This window comes from Dermochelys coriacea, chromosome 10 (genome assembly GCF_009764565.3).
Source record: "Dermochelys coriacea isolate rDerCor1 chromosome 10, rDerCor1.pri.v4, whole genome shotgun sequence".
NCBI classification, from domain to species: Eukaryota; Metazoa; Chordata; order Testudines; family Dermochelyidae; genus Dermochelys; species Dermochelys coriacea.
The window spans coordinates 15,032,115-15,051,896 of NC_050077.1; the positions used below are offsets into that span (position 1 = coordinate 15,032,115).

The window sequence follows — 19,782 nt, forward strand, 5'->3', positions numbered from 1 at the left end:
AACTGTATTATGTTAAGACACAAGAATGTAACATGCCATTAGATATTCCATTAAATCATTTCAATACAGAGACACAAATAAAGTGCATTTCTGTTACTGGGATTGATACTGCATCACAAGAAGTGGGGAAAGGGTTTTTTTTTTAAACCTTTATTTTCTCAGTTACATCTAACTTTTACCCAATGGTAGTTTACCTTGCAATTTTGATGTAATAATGTGTAGGCTTTGGCATAAGGAACTCTCCAGGAATCTCCACTTCTGCTGTTTGAGCTGAGAAATTACTTAGAAAACGACACTTCTCCTCTATGAGAAAGAACTTTGGAAGCTGCTTAGTTTTCGCCTCTAGGATTTTGATCCACTTCTTCAGTTTAGAAATAAGATTGTGAAGTTTCATGGAGCCTGGTACACTGAAGTCAAAGTCTAAAAGAAATTTTTTAAAAAAATGTATCATTCTGGATGCAGTATGGTATATTTAACTATCAGATATTTGAAGTTGGCATTTTAAAAGTTCTTCTTTCATCTTTGTGCCCTCAAGCAAAACATTTTAGGGGGGGAACCATGTACAGCACACCCTTATGCATTAAAATAGATCTACAGTGGTAACATGGAGGAAAATGCTAAAAATGGTTATTACATACACTGGAAAAGTAACTACTACAATTAGCATTTTGAACACAAAAAACATTACCAAGAAAGTCAGTGTATAAAACACGTGAGTGATTACTAAAAGCAAATTATGAATACCAAACACAAAAAGAAAAAAGCTAATATGTTCAGATTAATTTTGAGGACACAGAATGGGAGATGAAACTACTCATGAAAGGTATCAGACCATCTTTTTACATATGAGTAGAGTACACAGCACAACTGGGCTAGGAATCTAAGCACTACAGCAGTACAAACAAATAAACAATTCCATGGTGCTCACAGGTATGCTACATTTAGTTGCATAGGTTCTGTTGGGTATTTCATCTCTGTATGAAGTTTGATTTTGGAATCTGATAATTACAACCAATTTGTAATAAACTGTACATTAGATGACTTAATCCACCAGGCTCTCTGTTGCTTCCTTCTCCTGCACAAAGCTCTAGACAAATCCATTTGTTTTCCCAGCTTTTTGCCTATATAGATTCTCCTAATAAAACTTACTGCTTCATGATCATGGGGACATTAGAAACAACACTGTGAAAACTCTGAATAATGTAACTATGCATGATTAACAGTCTTTATTTGGTTTTATGTAGTTCACCAATCTAGATATCATGGAATGTGTGTGGTATGGATTAGGCTGGATTAGATCAAATCATACAGCTAGAGAAAGAATGGCTGAAGCTTATTTTCCAATCTACTAATGTGAGCTTCCTTTTGACTTAAAATGAAATTAAGTGGTATTAGATAGTACAAAAGAGATCTTAGCTGTATTTTATTCTGTATCTGGGTATAAATACCTTTTTTTAAAAATGAGATGAAAGAGCACCAACTGGGGAGTAATCTCGAAAGTCAGAAGTAATTCCAAAACAAAGTAGTAAAATTGCTGTCTGCTATTCAAAACAATTATTTTTTATTTCTTACAGCTCAGAACAGAAAATACATTTCTTTTTACTCTTTTCAGTGTTCAATATTTGTATGAAACAACTAGGAGAATGGATAAGACATCCTGAACAGAAATGCCAACATGCAAACAAACAGCTCTGTTCATCCTTCACAACTCCAGCGTCTCCAAGCTAGCCTAGTGTTTGTCCAAGATCAGACCAAGCATAAATAGCTGGTTGAAGTTGAATCCAAACAGCAGAGAGATTGCTCCAGTTTAAAGAGAATTTGCAGCTACATGCTGTCTCCTCTAGTTGAAGATACATATCCCACAATTAGTCAAATGACTCTGCAATTTGGGAATGGTTTTGGATTCTCACTGATGTTATACTCTCACATATGCAAACAATGCATTCTGCTACCTATGGCTAGCTAGATAAGTGTTCCATCCTAAGTGGCGACCTGGCCTCAATAGTACATGCCTTTGTTACATCCTGATTGGATTACCCTAATACAGTCTACCTGGGCACAATCAATGCTCAGGAAACTCCAGTTAGTACAAAACAAAGCAGCTCTTAACAACTCAGGTTACTGCTAGAATATCAAACTTGTCCTCTGCTTGCTATAGTGGCACTCCATTGAATATCATATCAAATTCAAGATCTCCATCCATATCTTCAAGATACTTAATAATCTGGGCCGGGACATCTGAACAGTTGCCTACAGCTCCAGGATGAGAATTGGAGTCAACAACTGGAACCATCTACTACAAGGATAAAGTGTGGTTGTGCAGGAGATAGTGCTTTATCGAGAGTTGATCTGAGACTGTAGAACAAAATCCTGCAGGATCTAAGAACCACCATAAATCCTAGCACTTCCTGTTCTGAGTGCAACGCACTCATCTTGACTTTGCTCTCACTAATAAGAACACACAGCACAGCTTAAATAAAAATATCTTTAAAAAATTAAAGTGAAAATAAAAATAGTTTAAATCCACAAAGAATTTTCCCCCTGTAGAGAGGAAGAAAGACAGAACCATGTGCCACATGCATTACTGAGACACAAGGTAGGTGAGGTAACATTTTTATTGGACCAACTTCTGTTGGTGGAAGGTACAAGCTTTTGTGCTACACAGAGCTCTCCTTCAGGTCTGGGGAAGGAAATCAGAATGTCCTAGCTAAATACAAAAAAGCTCAAGTTTCTCTCACCAAAAAGAAGCTGGTCCAATAAAAGATATTGCCTCATCAACCTTGTCTGAGCTAAATACAGGTCAGAACAGATTGTTAAGCATAAGAGGTAACACATGTTCTAAGCAGTCACTAGAAATGAAGTGAGCAATTGAGGGTCAGCTGTTATGCATAAGGGATTTGAAAATATGCATTTAAGAGTAGCAGGCAAATGTAGTGTGTTACAACCAACCTTCAAACAACCCCACAACAGCATCATCAGAAGCAAGCTCCCCACAGACCAGGATACATCAAGTCAAAGGGGCACTAGACTCTGCCAGAACAACAGATGCAGAACCTGCAGATATATCACACACAACACAGCTTTCAAGATCCATGGGTCCTACATGTGCTTATCACAACATGTGGTGAATGTACTTCATCCACTGCCACAACTATGTGGGTGAAACAAGACAAATACTACATTCTTTAATGAACTCGCACACAAAAATGATAAAAGACAAAAACACCCTATCACCCATGTGCGAACAACTTTCAAAGTGATCACTCCTTATCTGGCCTGTGTAATTGTAGCCATGTCAATCCCAGGATATTAGAGAAACAACATGGGTGAGGTAGTATCTTTTATTGGACAAACTTCTGTTGGTGAGAGACACAAAATTTCGAGCCACACAAAGATCTTCTTCAGGTCTGGGAAAAGTACTCCGAGCATCACAGCTAAATGCAAGGTGGCGATTGTTTAGCCTAAGTAGTTAGCACATAGGGACTATTAAAGGAAGAGAGGTCCGTTAACACCTCTGTCTAATGCTTAACAATCTGTCCCAGCTTGTATTTACTTCAGTCTTTTTCTTTGCCCAGAACTGAAGAAGAGTTTTGTGTACCTCGAAAGCTTGTGCCTTGTACCAACAGAAGTTGGTTCAATACAAGATATTACCTCATCTGCTATCTTGTCTCTCTCATATCCTGGGACCAAAATGGCTACTGCCAACTATTGGTAGGTGCTCAGGTACCACAGTGGAGAACATGGGATAAGAGCCCAAACAGAACAGAATTTACAAGATAAAAACTGACAATAGTGTAAATCCCAGTTACTGCATATTAAACTCTGAAAATTGCATATTTACCATTGATCAATTTGTCAAAACAAGCAATGTCTTCTTTAGCTTTACTGTGTTAGAAACGCACTACACATTTCCTCACAGCCTGTATAAGATTCACAGGTTTCAGAGTAGCAGCCGTGTTAGTCTGTATTCGCAAAAAGAAAAGGAGTAATTATGGCACCTTAGAGACTAACAAATTTATTAGAGCATAAGCTTTCGTGAGCTACAGCTCACTTCATCGGATGCATCCGATGCCACAAGTACTCCTTTTCTTTTTATAAGATTCACAGTTAGCCTTGGTTTACACTGGGGAGATCGATCTAAGTTACGCAACTTCAGCTACGTGAATAATGTCGACTCCTGCCGCTCCCCCATTGACTCTATCTGCACCTCTCCTGGTGCTAGAGTACAGGAGTTGACGGGAGAGCGCTTGGGGGTCGATTCATCGCATCTAGACTAGACGTGATAATCAATCCCTGCTGGATCGATCGCTGCCCGCCAATCCGGTGGATAGTGAAGACATACCCTTATAGTAGAACAATTTCTGCATGTGAAATCTCCAATATGGCTTAATACAACTAGAATGCTAGGGAAAATTATCTGTTAATCTCAGAGATGACACAGAACATTTAGAACACAAACTACTGTGCAGTCTGTTACATATGTAAAATATTTTTCTAGGTCTCCAATATAACTATTAAGCATTTGAGAGAAATAAGTTAAAATAATTGTTAGTGTAAAACCTGAGAGGTAAGAGAAATTGGATCAAATTGGACAAAAATCTGCCATGAACATCCATTTACAGTGCACTAACAATGAAATATTTACATGCATCCTATGGTGATTACAAACATACTAGGGGCCAAATTTTCAACCACAACACAAAAACAGGAGTCACAAAAAAGATGCATCTTGTCCACAAATCTGGTAACTCCCTCTACAAACAAATTTTTACAGAACCTCAATACACCATGTTTTTGTGGGTGTACTTTTTGAATGCAAAATAAAACAAACTGGCCCTATACACTTTTAGCCACAACTGAGTGAGAGAGAAAGAAAATGCATACATGCATGCACAATAATCACCTCCTAAAAACCTAACAGTTGCCATAAATCTCTTAGGTTTTTAAAGGGTAACCATTATATACTCACACATTATATATACAGCATACTTCTCTCACTCTCACACACACGGACGATATCAATTTAATGAATTCCTTATGATGCTGCTAACTTTTAGAGTTTTTTTTTAAATCATGAAAGGATTTCTTTATCTTTTTCTATTCTGATTTTTTTAAAAAAATCAAATTAATTTAAAAAGTTTATTTTCTTTGTATCAACATATAATGGTGTTTTACACTCTGTTGGCTTCATAGCAGCTGCTCTAAAAAAATTTTCAGAGCACCATTGGTAGCCACAACAATGCTGATTCTCACGCCAAAATATTTAGTGCGAGACTGTCCTATATTAGACTTGCATATTAATTTCAGTTTCTTTCAAAACATAAGAAAAACTCATAAAGGACACATGCAGTTTCCAGGTTAGAGAGAAAGAATAATTCTGCTAGACTCTAAAAACTATTACTGTAGTTAACTGACAGTCCCTTTTCTGTTTTTATATACTATGTGCAGCACAACTCTGATAACTATAATTATTATAATAAAAATATCTGATTATAATTCCAAGTCTACCCTCTAGTGAGCAATATGAGTAAATCACTTTACAAAAAAGTGACAATAGGACTGCATTATTTCTTTCTGTAACTCCATGAAGTGCAGCAAAATGTCCCCAAATTACAACTACAGTATTGTAATGACATGCAAATAACCAACATGGTAAAAATATGTTACCATGTTAATTTAATTTTACACCTAGTCATTCATTTCACTATAGGAATTACTCCACTTTGGTGAAAATGCCTATTTTAGATTTTTTTTTGTTTTGTTTCTCAATAGCAGATAAGAATGACAGAGAGTGAGCTCAATTAATCAATCTTTTTCATTCATGTCACATGGGCTCCACACAGAGCCCATCTGAGAAGAAAATAAGTAACTTCAGCCATAAGAAGGGGAGAAGAAATATCACTGGCTTCACTCTGGTGAAAGACTTTTGTACTTTGCTTTGCAGCCAGCTTAATTTAGACAGATAATGTTTTATTTATCTATTTCAACCACTACTAAAACTAAGTCTTGCTCCTTTAATTAGTTCAAGATTTACCATGTCAATGAAGAAATCACAGTCAAATGTAAAGCATAAAAAACATTGGGAAAATACTGACAAATGTGGAATTACCCATAGATAACACCAACACATTTGCCTATCTGCATCAATACTTCTGGACCAGAGCAAACATTGTTTTTACAATTACCATGATAAAAATAAAAGGAGTATCCGTGGCACCTTAGAGACTAACAAATTTATTAGAGCATAAGCTTTCGTGAGCTACAGCTCACTTCATCGGATGCATCCGATGAAGTGAGCTGTAGCTCACGAAAGCTTATGCTCTAATAAATTTGTTAGTCTCTAAGGTGCCACGGGTACTCCTTTTATTTTTGCGAATACAGACTAACACGGCTGCTACTCTGAAACCTATGATAAAAATAACAGATTAGCACAATTACATGTATGTCAGAATCCCACAGCATGCAGCCATAAGAAGGACTTATCCATACAGCCTCTTTTCTCATAACTAAGGTTAAGATTTTGGCACAATTATTTTTAGTAAAAGTCACACACAGATCATGGGCAATAAACTAAAATTAACGGAAGCCCATGACCACCTGTCTGACTTTTACTAAAAATAATGGGGGTGGGACCGATGGGAAGATGACTGAAGCCCGAGCCCCGCTGGGAGGTGGGCAAGGATGTGTCCCACCTGCAACAGCTGAGAGTCCAGGGTCCCCACCACTCACAGCTCAAACATCTGGGGCCTCCACCACCCACAGCTCAGACATCCAGGGCCCCCACCGCCCGTGGCAGTTGAAGACTCTGGGGCCGGCAACTCGGCTCTTTGGGGCCCCCACCACCCACAGTACCCGACACCTCAGGGCCCCCGCACTGGCTGGGGCTCCAAGGCTCCGGCCAGCTGACAGCTCCGGTCCCGCCACTCAGGGCATGTGGCTAAAGCTGAAGGGAAAATGTCACATAGGTCTCTGAAAGACACAGTCTGTGATTTCTGTGACAAAAATCTTATCATTACTCATAACAGAGTCTGAAGATATACATCAGGGTGTAATTCTGAACACACTTTTGTTCTTTCCAGTAATTCAAAAATCCTTAACCAACTAATGTAAAGAAGTGGGGAAGGTGGGTGCAGTGTATGGACTTATACAGACAATTATCTCAACAAACCAATTATTACAATAACTAATTTTCTCTTTTGAGAATTACCTATATGCATCCCCTCCTCTGACAAACCACAGTGACCCACCAGGTGAGAAAGATTTGAGAAATATTAAAGCAACTAAAACACTACTCTCCCAAGCTGGGCATCAAATCTAGATGCCAAATCAAAGGAGTAAGGACTTCCTCTTAAACCCCATATAAATTTTGCACTTGGATGGAATGAGAGTCTCTAAGACACTGGAAACAGCTAAAATGCCCCTCACTCCAGGAGAAAAATATGTTGCAGGTCTAGCACGATTTGAATCGTGGGACCTTCAGCATACCCGAGAAGTTTGGCAGAAGAGGAAGGCCAAGGAATCAGTCCTGGGTATGAATCCCCCTAACGCAAAAATTTGTGGAAGGAAAAGGAAACTAAATACTGAGAAAAGAAAACAAACAAACTAATGGCAAAGTCTTCTAGGAAGCAGCGGACACAGTTGCTCTGTCTTGAGCAGCAGGCACTGAGAAGAAACTGGAGGAACAGCAGATCTTCTCCTTCCTTTATACTCTTGCTTTGGAACACAAGGTTGTAGAGTGTCCAGGCACAGACCCACAGACACTGCTGAGTCAAATCTCCAACTGCATGTGTTCAGGTACATACACATCCTACAGTGGAGCACCCACGGGGATATATACTAGAAGAAGCAGCTTTTTTCTGGGGGAACTAGTTCTACTACTCCTATTAACCAGAAGATGAGAGATGTCATTCACTATCAGCTCGTATTTAATAGGATTGTTCCAGACTCAACATCCATCCGCCCACGCTAGGAATAATTGCAACAATACTCTCTTTCTATGACTGTGGAGAGATTTCTCCAAAGATGGGCTAGCTCCTTGCCTTGGCTCTATTTAGCCAAATGTACTATGTTGGGAGAGAGAAGGCACAAAACTTGGTAAATGGTCCTGTTTACAGAACCATCCCATCAAAAATTCTGGCAAAATTATAGAGTGGGGAACTATTGGAACTTAAATTTGGCTTTAAAAGCTGGGATGGTAACAGATAAGAAGGAAAACAAGCTGAACTCCATTTGCTTGGCTGTAGATAGAGATTTTAGAATGAGTGTGGAAAGGGTATGGCCAATCCCTGGAGCCTCCTGGAGGGATCTGGGCTCCTTTTTGTATTTGCAGGAAGAAAGATGCATCTCAACTGTTGGAAGAAGAGGTTATGGAACCACAATATATTATTTGCATATGTCTTTTGAAAATATATCTGTCAACAGTAACCTAGGAATAACTGCAGGGAACACAGTTTACCTTTAGATAGATTCTTAACTAATACACACACATCATAGAAGACTTGGAAAACAGATGTAAATATCCACACATCAAGTAAATACAATAGATGTTGAGAACTATAAATACAAACATGGTCACTTCTAAGTGTAACAGAAGGCAGACCCTTTTGACTCAGAATGAACAGGCCCAAAGTACATAAGGAAATGTAGGCATGATCTACTACTAATTGTTGTCCAAAAATGTTAATACATTTACTATGTCCAATAATTAAGTTTCTATTAATTTGATGATGTAGTTTCTACTACTACTGCAAATTAATCACAAACCTAATTTCATTTTCTGCATAATAAATTATAGAAGACTCCACAAAGCAAGCATATTCACCAATTTAATTTCATCTATTTTTTCCACACTTCAATTTTGAATTAAACCCCAAATTTAATAGATTAAAGCATAAATCTAATCTAGCACTAACTAAAATAACTATTTAATCCTGTAACCACTCACGCTTAATCATAATTGAAAAATAAATTAAGTCTGCAAGAAAAAAAAAATCAGGCAAATTCCTTATTCTTAAACTGAAATTTAAGGGAAACACTTTGTATCTTGATTACTTTAAAATGTTCTTTATTTCATTAAATAGCTCCAGAAAAAATTTCTCCCTTTAGATTTGTTTAAACACTGATGCACATAATTTTTGTAAAAGTCTGACAGGATAACAAAGCTAGAAACTTTAAATATGCCACTCATAAATTTTGAAATTGTGTAAAGAAAATACATAGAGAATAAAATGAAAATGTTATCAGTGTATGATATTTTCATATCAAAGTTGGACACTACAAATAATTAATCTTAAGTCTTACAATACTTTTCCTAGGAGGTTGCATGGGCTTTTGTTTTGTTTTGTTTTTTGTTTTTAAAAAGTAACTACTCCCTTCTATGTTCCTCTTAGAATTCCAAATCTATCTTCATAATTATTGTCCTCTAAAGCCTACAAAAATTAATATCTCCCAGAAGTTGTATCTGGAAGGAAACAAAGCATCAAGAGAAATGAATAAAGACTAAGATAACATAAAAACACTATAAAAACAATTATCTTCAATGACTAAATGTGTCCTAATGTTGCAATACGTAAATAATAAAAGGTTTTCAAAAATAAGAAATCCTTATCTACATTAACTGTCTTTTGATTCTCTGTAATTTTCAGACAATTGGGGATATGTGAAATGCTTCATCTACTCTTTCCTTCCCTTGTAGCCTTTATCCATTAAATTTAATCATATGGTTCAGGACTTCCATTATCTACTGTCATGCAACTGCTGTGTTTCAAAGAGTACATCATGCAATACATAATATGCACAAGATATGTAGGTCATATCTGTGACTGGGAGCTACCTTCACGAGAATCTTAACAGATCACTTATTTTCACATCATAGTCGGTAAGATGTTTGAAAAAACACTCTAACTCTAACTCAATAAAGCACTCAGTAACAGTGCTGACCTTGAATACTGAATACAGTTAAGTTCCATAATTACTTATGAACACTAACGTGTAAAATTTTAAAACGAATTTATCAAATCAGGCTTTAGAAAAAACAGTTGAAAACTTAGCTCTACATTAAAATATGCCTTTCCAATTCAGAGGTTTAATATTTTTCTGTTTGAAAGAGTTTATAGTCTACTATTCCACTTTCTCTGATTTTTATTTTTTTTCAGGCTAAACCAAGGAAGTATTGCTGCAACAGAAGCAAATTTCCATGACCAGGGAAACCATGAAATCCCCTCCCATGAAATGTCAAGCTTCTGTATCTCATATATAGACAACATCTGAGTGGCCTTGATACTTTTGAGTGTTTGTTACATTAAAACTGCTTTGTAGGCTTTTCTTAGGTAAGTGACTCACTTTCAATTCAACACCAGAGACACACAAAATATAATAATTCTGCTGGCAAAAAAAAGTATGAAATAACTAATAAGCTACTCCCAAAAGAATCCTTTTTATTAGACCTGCCTATTGTTACGGATTTATCTAACACAATTATGTGAATGAGTAGAGAATTTTATAATCTAGCTATCCAAAATTAATATATGACCTATCAGATGTTGATAATTTTGGAAAACTGTACATAATACTGTTTGTTGGACTTTTGTGATGAAAACTGCGATTACATTTTAAGTGACTTACATTGTATGCTTTTAGTATAAATAAGGACTATCGAGCTATTAATGGTTTTCATCTGCCAGATAGTTTTGTCATTCACCATACAAGCAGTCAAAACGTGCTAATCCTTTGTTGAAGTGCTGTAATGTACTTATTTTTGTAAATAAGTTTGAATTTTGTAAATTGTAATTTGAATACAGATATGGCAAGAATGGAAAAACTACATACTATACTACAAACGTTCTCTCTCCGGTATTGTGGTCTAATTTTCTTGCATGCATTTTTTACTACTCCAGAGAGTATAGGAATGGACAGACACCAGACCATTGTAAATTTTTCAAAATGATAAAAATTTGGTTTGTTCTATAGTCATTTTTCCTCCTCAGAAAGGAAGAGTAAAGTCCATTTTCGGATCTGAACATTGGACAAATAATATTTTAATTGCAGATGGTTATTCACCCACGAAAGCTTATGCTCCAATACATCTGTTAGTCTATAAGGTGCCACAGGACTCTTTGCCGCTTGAACATATGTTGTAAGATCTCACCTGTTGTAAACTGCCCTTTTAATTTCTGAAATACAGGGTCTTGAGCTGTAGCCTGTGCTCTTCTAGCCAACGACTCTGAAGCTGCACTGGAAAACATAGTGGAGACATTTGACACATTCTCCAGTCCCACTCCAAAGGTACTGACCAACTTCTTGACAAAATTTAGTGTATGGGGAGTGATTTTGGCATCTGAAACAGCTCCACTTTTCTCAAAGGCAACTGAATAGCACTTTGCCAGGCCTTGCTGCAGCTGTCTAAGAACCTAATAAAAGAATAAAAGAAAAAACAAGTATATTGTTAGGTCTTTTGATTTGACAACAAATATACACTACTACTACCATCCAATGCGGTACAAGAATACAGCAAAACCAGAATACATTTTCTAATAGTAAAATTATCCTTTACTTAAATCTAGATTATGAATCTTATTTATTTAAGGCCTCTTTCTGCTTCCATTGCAGTCACTGGAAGCGAGAGCTGGCCCTCAAGTCAAAATACAGAAGAACTTTCTTTATTTGTAGTAGTGCCTGAGATGCTGTTTAGCAAAAGAATAATCAGATATTCAATAAGGGCCTACTACTGAGAGTTGAAGCATTGAGCCTTACCACTGAAAATTAGCAAATTACACAGATGTAACAAATAAAGTGCATCACAAAATGTACTTTGACAGCTGTAATTTAAATTTTCAGTATTCTGGAGTACATTAATAAACATGAGGGGGTTTTCATAAAACAACAAAGTGTTAGTAATATGAGACCTTATTAAAGCCTATGTTATTAAATCTCTTCTGAGTAGGGGTAAGAAACAATTATTTTGGGATGCAAACGCTAAAGTGCATAATCTGGTCAAGCAAGATTCCAGTGTATTAAATGTGCTGTATTTACTTTCTAAAATAAACAGATCAAATTTAATTTAAACTTTGTCCAGTAGCTCCCAATTCTACTTCACAAACCACCACATCTAAAAGGGAAACATAAGAAAGAAAGAAACATAAGGCAAGAATTTAAAGTGTCCCTTGCAATACAAGATTCAGCTGGAATTCTACGATTAGAAGAAATATTTATCACACTAATTATTTCGGAGAGATTTTTTCCACAGCATGTACATCACTTCTAAGAATATAGAAATAATTAAAAGTTGCTACGTCTGAAGGCAGAATTGTTAGGGTTATTTTTTTAAACAGACAAGTTTATTGTGCAACAGTTTACTAAACAAAATCTATAGAAAGTACTGTCAGATATGAAAAATAAATAGTTTATTATTTTATACATATTATACATCTAAATTTGATTTGAATTTTATGCACGTAAATTAATTCTGAAGTAGTTATATTAAGCCCAAATACCTCTTCATGCCAATTCTCTCTGAACCAGACCATTTGATCTACAATTCCTTCCAGTGAAGACAAAAGTGTCGGATGCAGTTCTCGCTGCATATGCATAATTCGGCTGCAGCGCCACATAGGTGCAGTGGCTCTTATTGGCCCAGGATCTGATGCAGAATGAGATTGATTTCCTACTGAACTTGGCTGCTGTTGTCCAGAATCTGGGACAAAACCCAAACAGCATAGTTAACTTTCAGAGAACTATGAAAGAGATGACTGCATGGTATTCAAAAACATATACTGTCTGAATTTGCTTCCAAAGGAAACTGAAGCTAGTTTTCTATAATTCAGTGGAAAATAAAAGATTAAATCAAAACTGTTTAAAATATAAATTTGTTGCAAATGGTATTTTGTTGTTTCATAAAGCTAAGAGCAAAACATACTTTTTTTTTAAAAATGAGTGAAGACTTGTACCTTTAATCTTTTTGCATTGGTTTGTGCAATCCATTTCCTCTTAAAGTAAAAGGCAAAAGTTAAGATACTCAGTTTCTTTCTGCTTTCATGAAACCTCATAACATCATTGGGACAACAGGTGATCTAGTATCAACAGGTATGAAATTTATCCTAAGGAACATCTCTTACTAAAACTAATTTCTTATACAAAGACCACTGAATGGTCTTATGAATGATATAATTAAACCAGTGAATTTTAGGGTATGAGCTTGCAACTTACTAAATGATGAGACGCTGTTTCAAATGATACCATACAACTTAAGAGCAATGTTTAAGAGTTACGAAGTAAGAGGTAGAGTCTACAGAAAAATGATCAGCTATCTATTATACATGCAGTGATATCATTATTAAGGCAGAATTTCGCAGGCAGAACATCCATTTATGGAAATTAATGTAATGAAAACCAACAAAAAGGCAATATACAACTAATATCAAGAAATAAAATGTAATTTTAGTATTATTGTATGTGAACATTTTTCCCTCTGTAGAGCAATACACCTAGGAAAATAGGATGTTACTTAAATAGTGCCCTTTAAAATGTATTCAGAAAATACACTGATTCACAAGTGAAACAGGCGATTACCTAAACAATGCACTTGTAACCAAAAACAACAAAACAAAACAAAACTAGAACAAAAGAAAATATTTACGTTGTTCAAAGAGTTTTCTTGGGAGCTATTCTTGAGAGACTACATGGGCCAAAAGAATAAGTAGGTGCTGTGGAATTGCTTGATATGGTAATGCTGCACAGGGATTTGTTCCTGAAAATAGCTGGACATATCCCTCATTCCCCCACTCCCCAATAGCTCAAAACCCAAAATTGCTTCTATTTTGTTTGCACTCGTGTGGTTAGTGTCCTTGAAAATACAGTGTGACAGTGAATTTTAGAGAGCATTTACAGAGGAAGTTAAATTCAAAGTAAAAATTTAGAGAGCATATATGGCAAGAAGTTTATCTTAAACACCGACATGTGCACTGAAAGCTGATTCTAAAGAGCTATGTTCATCCAATAGGGAATTGAATGCCATGTGACCTATGCATCCAATCAAAACTAACCAAAAGGAAGGACAGCTTCCTGGCTAATATTGTGGACTGGGACTCCGGAGACTGGGTTCAGCTATTACTCTGACAGACATCCTGCATGATTTTAGGTGACTCAAGCTCTATGCCTCAGTTTCCCATCTGCAAACTCAGGATAACAGCACTTCTGTAACTCACAAGGGTTTTATGAGGATAAAAATCCATGAATGATTGTGCAGCTCTCCGATATTACAGTAATGAGGGCACATAAGTATATAGAACTTAATATAATGAATATATTCAACAAAATTGTGAAGTTTTCATAGATATTTGCGGACAGACACATGCTAAACCCAAAACAAGTTTACCATTAATTATTCCCTTCGCTCTAAGCCTTGATAAGTAGCTATCCTTCCTAGTGAACTTGATTTTCCAGGAAGTCAGGGAATCCCCATTGGAGAGACAAAGTTGCAACTGCCAATTGAGCACAGTGAATTTTAGGACTAACAACTCACCACTTTTGTAGCGCTCTCGTTGTTCTATCTTCAGTGTCAAATAGAGGGTCCTGATAGGAAAATAGACAGCCTGGGGATAGACTCTTCCCACCTATTTGAATATAAACACATAGGAAATTATCTTCAGTATTTTGTTGGTTTACAAAGAGACTCTATAAAGACTACACGAGAGCTCGAGTATATACTAAACAAGTGCATTTCAAGAATTCACTGATTTATTTAGAATCTATCGTTAAAGTTCATTTCAGCAATAAAAAAATCCAAACAAAAAGAGGGCAGAGTCACAGAAATGACACGGTGCATCTCTGCACATTGTAGCAAGTGATATCTAATTAGGATTCCCACTATTGTATTGTCTTATAAATCTGGAAACAGCATAATGCAAGAGTACCTGACCAGCTCAAAGATCTTACTCATGCACATAATAGAAGAAAAACAGACATAACACCAGTTAGTCTTTAAATTAGGCCACAATTCCCAGTGAACCCAACGTCACGTGATAGCTGGGCCCATTAGAGAGTAACCTTACTCCACATAATTGCTGCACTGAATGTGAAAAATAGTCACTTAATGTAAAGGGATACCACTTTCACCAAACAAAGGTTTTATGGCTCCTATAGAAAAAAAAGCTGAGTACACATTAACATACAACTTTTGCCTTTAAATCTATAAATCTCAGTGTCCATTAAATGAGCAGAACAATGTACCTAACTTGGCCATATGATGTAGGCAAGCATAAGAGATGGCAAAAAAGTTTTTCTAGCCATATTTTTTCTTAAAAATATACGGTCCTTACATTTAAATAAGCAAGTTATGTACAAATAATCTTAGAGTGTCCATATGTAACTGAACATAGAGATTACTGACATGATGTATATACTTTCCATGGAGTCAATCCAGGAATAAATGATTTTATGAGAAGTTTTTCTGGTAAAAATCTCATTTCCAATAAAGTTCATTTTTTAATTTCTTCTGCAGCCTTAAAGCCACAAATTAATAATACATAAAACTTTTATAACACCCTTCTTTCATCCTATTATTACAAAAGGAAATTTTTTCAAAAGCATTTAAGGGACTTATGGACCTAAGCCCAATGACTCTCAATGGGACTTGACGCCTTAAATCACCGAGCACTTTTGAAAATTTTACTAAAAAGAGCTTTATAAATACTGAGCCTCAACAAGTTGGTGAAACAGGTTTTATTCTAAGGCAAGAAGTACATGCATCAATCCTCAGTAGACAGCTGAACTCTTGTTTCGAAAGACATAACACCAAGATACAATGAAATCAGGAAGCATGCCCCAAAATATTCTGCTTCCTCAAGGCTGCAGGGGAGTATCTCTCTTTTTGAAATCTCCATTTTATTGTAATTCTGGTTTCAGAGTAGCAGCCGTGTTAGTCTGTATTCGCAAAAAGAAAAGGAGTACTTGTGGCATTTGTTAGTCTCTAAGGTGCCACAAGTACTCCTTTTCTTATTGTAATTCTGCTATCTTATATTTCTTTTTAAAACACAGTAATTCTCTCTTAGGACCCCAAAAAAGGTAGAGGCAAGGACAAACCTACAGAGAGTGGGAGCACTGTAAAAATGGAAAGGGAATCATAAGCAAAGGGATGATTTTTCCCTTTTGTCAGCATGCAGGGGACTGAGGGGACATTGTAGCCTGGAGGAGCCTAGGCTACAACACAGCCAGCTATCATGACTTCATACATTAGCCTGCATCTTAAAAGGGGTTTTCAATCATGTTAAGATACAATTGTGCTAGCTCAATCAAGTTAACACATCACCCTTTTTGACCATCGAGACAGGGCCTAGGTGGGTAAGAAGCCTATGCTTGACCATGAACAGCTAACACATTTTAAACTGGTCTATACTAAGTGCTAACTCATTTTCAAACACTAAACCATCAAAATCTAAAACATGTTAACCCATTTACCAAAAACAAAAAACAAAAACAAAAAACCCATCCTCCCCCCAACCTCTTTTTCCTAATCTAAACAGGATCCTAGTGTCAGTAACAGCTTTCGCCAATTTCCTATGGCGGGAATTAAGGGTGAGGTGGCACTACGATGGCTCAGTTCTGCATCCAGGGAGACAAGAATGGACACAACCCTCTTGTGAAGATTGCTGGACAGACTACAAGAAAAAAGATCCCTTGATGCCCATTTTACAGATTGGTAAACTGAGGCACAGGGATTTAAGTGCTTTGTCCAAGATTATACAGCAAATCACTGAAAGAGCTGAACCCATGAGTTTAGATTATTAGTTTAAACCCCTCAAACCCCATTGTCATTTCTCTAATCATTTGGCAATGCCATCTCTGAATAAAATTCCACATAGGCTTTGCTTATTATTCTCACAGGGCTAGGTATTTTTAAATTTTTAACCAACATTTCAAGCCCCTTCTACTCCCCTACCAAAAAAAAACAAAAACAAAACACAAATCCTACTAAAACAATATCGTTTTTTTTTTTAAAATCACTTTAAGGCAAAACCAGAACAATTCTCCAATCCCTAATCCTGCATAATTTAACTGTGCTTCTTCAAACATGGGCAATTATGTTCACAATAATGTAATACGGAGTATAACTCCAGAGGGAAAGTTGTAAAGTTTTGTTGCTGACCTGGTATACAATAGTTGTTTATTTAATCTTGTTTTATCAAAAATTCACTTTGAAATTAACTTATCCTGCTTACATGGAAAAAATAGAGAAACATGTTCACAATTGTACACTCAATAAAATTTTGAAATCTTAACACTTCCTTCATTTTGCTTTAAAAATACTTACAGTACCTAATCTTACAAAAACACAATATGAATAACAAAGAAGTAGAAATGATCATCTGTACCGAACATCCACCCTACCTGACTAATGAGGTTCAGAAGAAGTTTGCCCTCTGAGCCAACCAAACATGTTAACAACTGTGGAATCCAAGCAAGCCACTGGATAGGTGGGACACCAATACAATACTTGTCTACTGCATCTGCTAGTGTGTTCTTATCATCATCAAAACTCAGAAGCCAGAGAACCTAAAAGTAAAAAAAAAAAAAAAAAGCAGCAGCTTCAAGAGGACATTTGAACTTGTATCTTTCTGACATTAAGTATTTTCAAAAGGTGATGTATGGAATCTGATCACTAGTAAGTTACATATTTTACCCATAAATAACTGTTTAGGTTTCTAAATATTAACCAAAAAATGTTACAGCAGAAGAAAGCCCTGCACAGCCAACCATATTACACAAGACAAACTACAGTAAATGAAAAAAATATCAAACTCTTATTTACAAAAGTGAATCTGCACAGTCTGTGGAATCCATACGATCATTAAAGAAATACATCTATTGTATTTTATATTAGAGAACAAAGAACTTCCAAAGAAAGAAAGAACTTCAAAATAATACATCCTCAGAAAAATCCTTCAACTGTAGAATAAAGATAGGAGATGGAGGCATATTCTGCAAAATCATCAACTAGTGGATTTTATTTATGCAAATAATGCTAAGAGCATTAATTGAATAGAAGCATTTTTACTTATGGCTCTGTTAAACTATCCACAGTGACAACTGCATCCTCAAGAGATCAACTTGCAAACTACCTCCCCTCCACAACTGCATGAAATCAACTCCTCTTCCATTTGTCTTCTGAAGCAACTACACACTCTGTTTATATGGAAAAGTAAAATATTTAATATATTTTACATTATTTGTGATAAATAATATAGTTATTTTAATCTTTCAATTTATTTCACTTTTTATATCATGGTTAGAGAGTCTAACCTTCAGCTAAATCTTTACAAGTAAGAGACAAACTGAATCAAAATGCTCAGTTTTTCATTTAATTTTATATGTAGCTTTTTCAGAAGGAAAAAAACCTTGTAGGTGTCAGCCAGCCAATTTTCGGCAGTTTGAGGTTGTTCACATTTCCAGCATTTAGAAATAAGTCTCTCAGCCATCAGCAAGTCTTCACATGTGAATTTTGCTTTATATTTGTTTCACTGTCATATCATAATTCTTTAAACTTGGAACCATTCAGTTTGTATAACTAATTCTAGATGATCAGTGACATGCCTCTCCTTTGTTTAATTTTGGAGGAGAGCTCAAAGCTCACGTAACACAGTGCACTAATGTACCCTGTAGCTTTGAGAACAACGAAAAGCTTGCTCCTCGGTCCTTTATGAGGAGTACAGCTCCTGTGAAGAACCCTTTGACATCACTAGATATTACCTCAGCTTGGTTTCACCAGGAGGCTTGTGCTGGAATTGTGCTGAGAGAATTTACATGAGAGACACTCTGAATAAAGGAAATGAACGACCTTAACATAAAGTACAGGAGAAGTCGGCGGGGGGGAGGGGGAGGGAGGGAAGGGGGGAAGGGCGGGTGAAAAAGAAAGCAACATCCCTGTTTTGCTGCCTTTTATCACACTGTGTACATTTTTCAGCTCTCTTTGAAAACATTCAGCTTTTACCATTGCAAAAATACGGCTTTAACAACATAAGCCCATAGAAAATGGTCTCCGGTCAAAGAGTCTCAGCAGAGATGGTATCTTATTTCATTCACGTACTTACGGTGAAAGTCTCAAAGCCTAAATTTGGAACTTAAAGGTTAATATTATTAGGGATGGGCAAATTCACCTTTTTCTTAAAAGGAAATTAAATGCAAAATATATACGTAAATGTAAGCTTGTGCAGTTAAAATTGCAAAGCAGGTAATGCAAAAGTTAAGACTAAAACAGCAATTTTACTTTGGCTGTATTGCACACATTTTCTGGGGTTTTTTTCTGACTATCCATGTCCATTCATAATGTAGACAATGAGCTATACAGCTAAGCTAACTTTGATGCTAGAATCTGAATGTTTACATTTTCTGAGTTTTTCTGATTTTAACTATGTAACCTTAATGCTACATTGTTGTTTGTATTTGAATTTAAAAAAAAAAAAAAAAAAAAAAGGACACCCCAAGTGCCACTTATTTCATGAGAAAAGACATCTGAAGTAAAATTTGGTGATTTGCCAACATAACACTGCCAGTTAACAGCAGAGCACAAAGATAGTAAATGTATTTATCTGATGGACTAAAAATAAAAAACAAAGCCCAAGAAATTGCAGAAAAGGATGTGTTAATTGTGTTTTTAAATCTTTTAGATAATACAAATAAAGTTCAACCACAGCTTCAATTATGGCAGCAGTGATATTGTTACCACCTCTGGTGGAGTCAGAAGGGCTGTTCCCCTACAATTAAGTAAAAGAAAGAGGTGTTGGTGTAGAA

At 36.1% G+C, this 19,782-nt stretch overlaps 1 protein-coding gene across 11 annotated transcripts in view; it reads right to left on the reverse strand.

Annotated features, from left to right (window-relative positions):
- The window catches only part of LOC119862161 (transformation/transcription domain associated protein), a 159,266-nt gene that overhangs the window by 18,714 nt on the left and 120,770 nt on the right, over nt 1-19,782 (reverse strand). For all 11 annotated transcript variants that reach the window (XM_043493177.1, XM_038418305.2, XM_043493178.1 and 8 more), the window contains 5 exons: nt 17,383-17,547; nt 14,519-14,609; nt 12,492-12,691; nt 11,147-11,408; nt 195-420 (listed from right to left, as the gene is read on the reverse strand). In XM_043493177.1, coding sequence (XP_043349112.1) covers nt 195-420; nt 11,147-11,408; nt 12,492-12,691; nt 14,519-14,609; nt 17,383-17,547 — 944 coding nt within the window. The remainder of the gene's footprint in view (nt 1-194; nt 421-11,146; nt 11,409-12,491; nt 12,692-14,518; nt 14,610-17,382; nt 17,548-19,782) is intronic.